This window comes from Triticum aestivum, chromosome 4D (assembly GCF_018294505.1).
Source record: "Triticum aestivum cultivar Chinese Spring chromosome 4D, IWGSC CS RefSeq v2.1, whole genome shotgun sequence".
In the NCBI taxonomy this organism is placed as follows: domain Eukaryota; kingdom Viridiplantae; phylum Streptophyta; class Magnoliopsida; order Poales; family Poaceae; genus Triticum; species Triticum aestivum.
This window is the reverse complement of record NC_057805.1, coordinates 477,354,557-477,360,197: the sequence shown is the minus strand read 5'-3', so window position 1 is coordinate 477,360,197 and position 5,641 is coordinate 477,354,557. Positions and strand designations below refer to the sequence as shown.

The window sequence follows — 5,641 nt, the reverse complement described above, 5'->3', positions numbered from 1 at the left end:
GCGAGAAAAAAAAACAAAGTGATCAAATTCGTGATCAACAAAACTACCATGAATACCATATCCGCATCAACCTCTCATGACACAATACAAACGATGAGGTTCTTCAACAGCAACACCTTCAGGAAGGGAGAAGCGCTTAATCGCCGTCGTCACTTGATCCAACCAATCAAGGGCAGATCAAGGTTTTCACCTTGAAGAAACAATCCGAGCATATCCGAGGAATGCCTTCAAAAAGGTAACGACGTATAAACATCACCATTGCCAGGTATAACTGAGTCAGATCAGACCTGGACTTTCACCTCAAAGGTCGATAACAGGTGCTTGAGAAGCATCACCATCGAAGTCAAGTCACTCGTGTGTTTTCACCACCACTTTTCCATGATCCAAACAGCTACATGTGATGCGACCGCCGCCACTGTACAATCATCCCTCCGCGTCAAACTGTTGTCCACAATTTGCATCTCATCGCCAAATTCAACCACCGGATCTAGAGAGATGAACCCTCCCTAAGATCTTTCGGTGGTCTTGCGCGCCGATGAGGGAAGGCCATGGCCGTCCAGCAAAACCTGATTCCCCAAGCACCGCCGGAGGATGCACACACCTGCTGGAACAAGTACATGCCCGGCGTGCGGCGCCACCCCAGCCATCGTCCTCCCAAGGCCCAACACCTCAAGAGCCGCTGGAGGTTGCGCACACCCCTAGAGCAAGTCCATGCCCGGGCTACGACACCACCCCAGCCATGTATTTAGGGCCTCTTTGATTCGTAGGACTTTCAAAACGTGGGAATAGAAAACACATGAATGGAATGGAATGCGATCTTCAATACTATGGGATTTCATGAATGTTTGATTGTACACATTAATCACGTATGATTTTTTTTGCGGGTGAAACACATAGGATTTTGATCAAGAAATTGGAGTGGATGAATTATTTTTTTGTGGAATCTAGTACAAATGAATCTTAAGAAAAAATTCCTATGCATTGTTATCAAAGAATCAAACAACCCACTAGGAAAAATTTGTAAGGATCGGATTCCACCCAAATTTCTTTTAAAAAAAATCCTTTGAAATGAAGAAGCCTCCGATGAATCACCAATCATTGACCCACGTGGTCTAATAATTAAAAAGACGCCACCAAAATGGATTTTTGAACATGTAGAGATGGTTTGATTTGTACTTCCTCCGTAAACTAATATAAGAGCATTTAGATCATTAAAATAGTCATCTAAACACTCTTATACTAGTTTTACAGAGGGAGAATTAGTGTAACTTTTCTCTAAGCATATTTTATTACTACTATACTTGTTTCATCTTAGAGACGCTATAACAATAGGTAGACTGAGAAGGAAAAATATAAAAAAATGAAAGACGAAGGCACACCTTTTCAATTTGGAAAGCTACTCTTTCCACTTGAACAGGCTGACTGGACCTTTTGCCCTAACTTCATCCGAGGGAACAGTGCAAAGTGAACACACACTCGTCGGGAAAATATCCCATGATATGCTCCCGCGTAGCATGGTGCGTCAGATCTGCATGCAAGGCATATCATCAACTGAATTGTTTATTTACATATGCCCACTTGTGTATTTTGCGTCTAGCCACCCAGAAGCTGTGCGTACTTGCAAAATCAAGACAGCTCTCCACGTTCCTCACCAAATGGACCTGTATGGCACAATAATGGTGTAAATTTGCTTGCTACCATAGAGTTTAGTATGAAATCCGTGTGATAAGTTGTTTAAATATATATTTTAAGTTATTCAAAAAAGTAACCGAAGGACCCTAGGCCCCACAAAATTCTGAGATCAATGGAAGTTAAATTTTATTGAACACCTTAAAAAACTATGGGAAACACTGCTCATCAACCGGCTGATAATTACGCCCGCGTCCGCCTCCTCGATTGTGCGCAACGCGTCCTCTATGGCCCACCACGTCTTTTGCAACAGCATGGTACCTTATTGTCATCTCTCTCAATCCTTTCGTCTCCAATTAGCACCGCAAGAGACGCTCGCCACACACCAGTGCTCGCCGCCGGCCTGCTCAGGCAGCCGTCGTTCGCCGGCGAGTCCGGCCTTCGCCGCCTCACTTGTCGTGGTTGAGCAGTCGTCTGCTCCGCCGTTCCCCTGCATCTAGATCGGGCGAGCCCCGCCGGTGACTGAGATCTGCAAGGCCCGGTCATCGTTCCAGCGGTGCGTGGCGCAAAGCCCGGCCTCTCCGTCGCCACCGTCAGTGTTGGGGAGCCCTCCCTGCTGGATCCGTCCCAGCCTTGCGCGTCATGTTTCCGAAACAAAGATCTTGTTGCAATAGTCAACGGTGTTTCTGAAACAAAACTCTTGTTGCAAAGAAGGATCATACGCAGAGATGCTCAAACCGATCTATTGTTGCAATAATCACCGATGTGTTTCTGAAACAAAACTCTTGCTGCAATAGTCATTGTTGTTTCTGAAACAAAACTCTTGTTGCAAAGAAGGGATCCTAAGCTGAGCAACCTAGATCTGATGACTAGCGAGGCGGCGGATCTTTTAAAAGATCCGCCGGCTGACGCGTAGCACGCCCCAAAAACTATTAAAGTTTTGTTAGTTTTTTCCCTTTTCTTGCAGCTCCATGAAAAAATGTATACTGTTGGATACCCACAAGGAAAAGTGTATACTGTTAATCCAGACATGCACACATTAATTATATTGTTATTAAACAAGGAAGTGGATTGTTTCCAAATGAAGCAGACGTAATCCCTTTTTTGCGTTGCTCATTTCTCCTGAAAGCTGCATACAAGTTGTTGTTTTGTTTTGTATTCATCTGTGTCTGTGTGTCAGTGCCGTCTTTCCAGTGCTATCTGTAACTTTCCAATTCATCCTTGTGTCAATGAGACAGAAATGCCCCCGCCGAACAACGAGAGGTGAACCTGACATGGTGTAATGCAAGCTGCAAACTGGCAATTTACAAAAAGTTTCAGGTCTGTTTTGTACATTTTGCAATGGAGTGTGTGGATGTTCAATCCTGTACCTCAGGCACATATCCAACGGACCACATCGTCCTGGATCATGGTATCATATGAATGCCGGTATCACTGGATATGCACTCCACACTCGTCACCCGGCCGTCCATTTATTGGCGATGGGTCTGCTAACCACAGCAATCAGTTTGCTTGGCGACTTAACCTCTTCAACCTAGCTAGCTCGGCGCACAACCAACCACACGAACACGACACACAGCCACTAGCAGACATAGACTAGCAAGCTAGGAGTAGCTAGCATACTGCATCAATGGAACAAGCTAGCAGTGCGCAGGAGGAGCCTAGCCTTGAGCTCACCCTGGCAATGGCGGTGACAGCTGCGCCCGGCGGCTTCTTCCTCTGCGTCTACTGCGACCGCAAGTTCCGCAGTTCGCAGGCGCTTGGCGGCCACCAGAACGCGCACAAGACCGAGCGCAGCGTCGCCAAGCGCCGGCTGGAGATGGCCGCCGCCAAGCGCCGGCGGGATATCGCCGCCACCAAGCGCGCGCAGCACGTGAGTTATTCCCTGTCTTTGGCTTGGAAGGCGAGGGAGAAGGCTGCTCCTCCTGGGATGCTTGGGCCTACAGGAGGCAAGCGCGCCAGAAGCTCGTTGGAGCGCGCCGACGAGCTGGACTTGTCTCTCCGGCTATGATCCATCCGCTGCAAGTTTGTCCAACAGCTTGGCGCCCCACCCTTGTTATCACATGTCACCCGCTAGGTAGGTGTGCGTTTTGGTACATCAGAGTCTAGCTACTTAATCTGGTGAACTGTTTGTTCCATGCTCTTGTGCGTGCAGTGGATTCATCTGGTCTTCTAGTTGAATTCCTCTAGTCGGTCTATTTCCATGCTGGCCAGAAACACAGCCTGCTAATTTACATTTACACTTACGTAGTTTTCTGGGGGAGATCATATTAATTTGGTGTGTTGGTTTCTATATATGTTTGCTCTCATCCGCTGATCGATCTGGTTTGTATGAGATCTTAATTTGATTCAAGACATAGAACTTCTGGATATTCCATGAACGTTACAGTACACTACTCCTTATCCATTGCCTTCCACATCATTCTTCTTATATATTTGTTTCGGGGTGTTGCATTCTACTATACACGACTCTTGTCTGGCGAGAACCTCACTAGAGGAGCTAATGAGCTATATGTAACCTAAAGAACTTTAAAAGTGGTAAAAATGGCAATTGTTTTGCTAAATGGTGTAATTAGCATAAAAATGTCAAAGGGGCAAAAACTGGAATTCCCTCCAAAAACTATAATATACCGTGCGAACCCTAGCAATTATGCTTATAGAAGAATTCTTTCATAATCACACACCATGGCACAAGTACCAAAGGAAAAATATTGATCTTAGCTAGAGCCGCCACATCCATTTTGTGCGGGAAGGATCGAGGTGTCTACCAAGGATGAATACATAGTGTACTAATGTATAAGACATTTGAAAAATGTAAATCCCACTTAAAATTTCCTAGCTCTTGTGTCCACATATACCACATCTGCTACCTTCAGAGTATTATCTCATGACAATCAGTTAAATTTGACCAACAGGAGAGCGTCCAATATCAACGTTGAGGGGATATCAAAACAAATCAAATGCAACAATAACATGTTTATTTCAGAAAAAATAACTTACCGTGGATAGGAGGTGGATTAGGGGTAGCCTCCAACCACTGGCTAGCCTCGTATAACCGTACAAAGTCTCCATGCTTGATTTCAAAAACGAAGCAAACGAAGAAAAACCTCATTTTACTCACAAGTACCCTCCCTAATTATAGTTTGTAGGTTTGATTTTCCCCAAAGGTAAATGCTTATGTGCAAGGTATTTATTTCTTAGAAGTGACTGCCACACTCCATCATTTATGAAGAAATCAATAGGTCAATTACTCAGGAGGCAATTATTATTAAGGTCTAGGTGTTGAGTTTATATCCCTTCTTAGTCCTTGGTTGACTCAAAATTTGCCATTTCACCGGCATGTGTGCCCTTCGTTGTTGATCATTTGCAAGAAAAATCCAGTTATACATAAGCCAAAAAAAATTCTCACTCCTTTAGGGGTCTCTAAAATGATGGCACATCAAAAATGGGTACGTTGGTCACAACGAATCAATAAATACTAACTGGCCTCCGTACGATAGAATTTGGACCTCCAATTGCTAAGAAATTTCTCAAAATGATCTACTATCTTATGTGTGTTTGTAGCCTCTATTGTGTAGTCTCCGATAACGAATTGGAATGTCAAGGTGTTAGGACACACACACCACGACTAAACATTTGGCTATGCCCCTTCTTGTGCTCCTTGGCCTCGAATAAAAATATATCTCTAAACATATTGGTGATGTCTCATTACTCCAATGTGTACATGTTACATATTGTAATGAAAAAAAATAAAGAAATGTACTACGAGAATAATTCTCTGAAACGGATGAAACTTAAAATAATTCTATGAAAAGTGTGTTTAAGATTTTCGGATTGGAGAAAGAGATTATGTCTATATTTTCTCGTATGTTTTCTTATTTTATGGCTCTATTAATTTATTGCAAAAATAACATACAATGTAGTCTCGGGAAAGTATGAACCTATTAGGCGCCAAGACTTCAGGCGACAACGGTACCAGTTCCCCTGGTGAAGAGGGGTAGGGGAAGGGAGG

The 5,641-nt window shown here is 44.1% G+C and overlaps 1 protein-coding gene across 1 annotated transcript; it reads left to right on the top strand.

The window, feature by feature from the left end:
* The first annotated feature begins 3,122 nt into the window (after window positions 1-3,122).
* Window positions 3,123-3,887, top strand: LOC123100402 (uncharacterized). Its single transcript, XM_044522343.1, has one exon. The coding sequence runs from the start codon at window positions 3,260-3,262 to the stop codon at window positions 3,638-3,640; it is 381 nt and encodes a 126-aa protein (XP_044378278.1). The 5' UTR covers window positions 3,123-3,259; the 3' UTR covers window positions 3,641-3,887.
* The last annotated feature ends 1,754 nt before the right edge of the window (window positions 3,888-5,641 follow it).

Bases quoted from the DNA above. Each gene is read 5' to 3' on its own strand.
- LOC123100402 (XM_044522343.1), top strand. From the start codon at position 3,260: ATGGAACAAGCTAGCAGTGCGCAGGAGGAGCCTAGCCTTGAGCTCACC.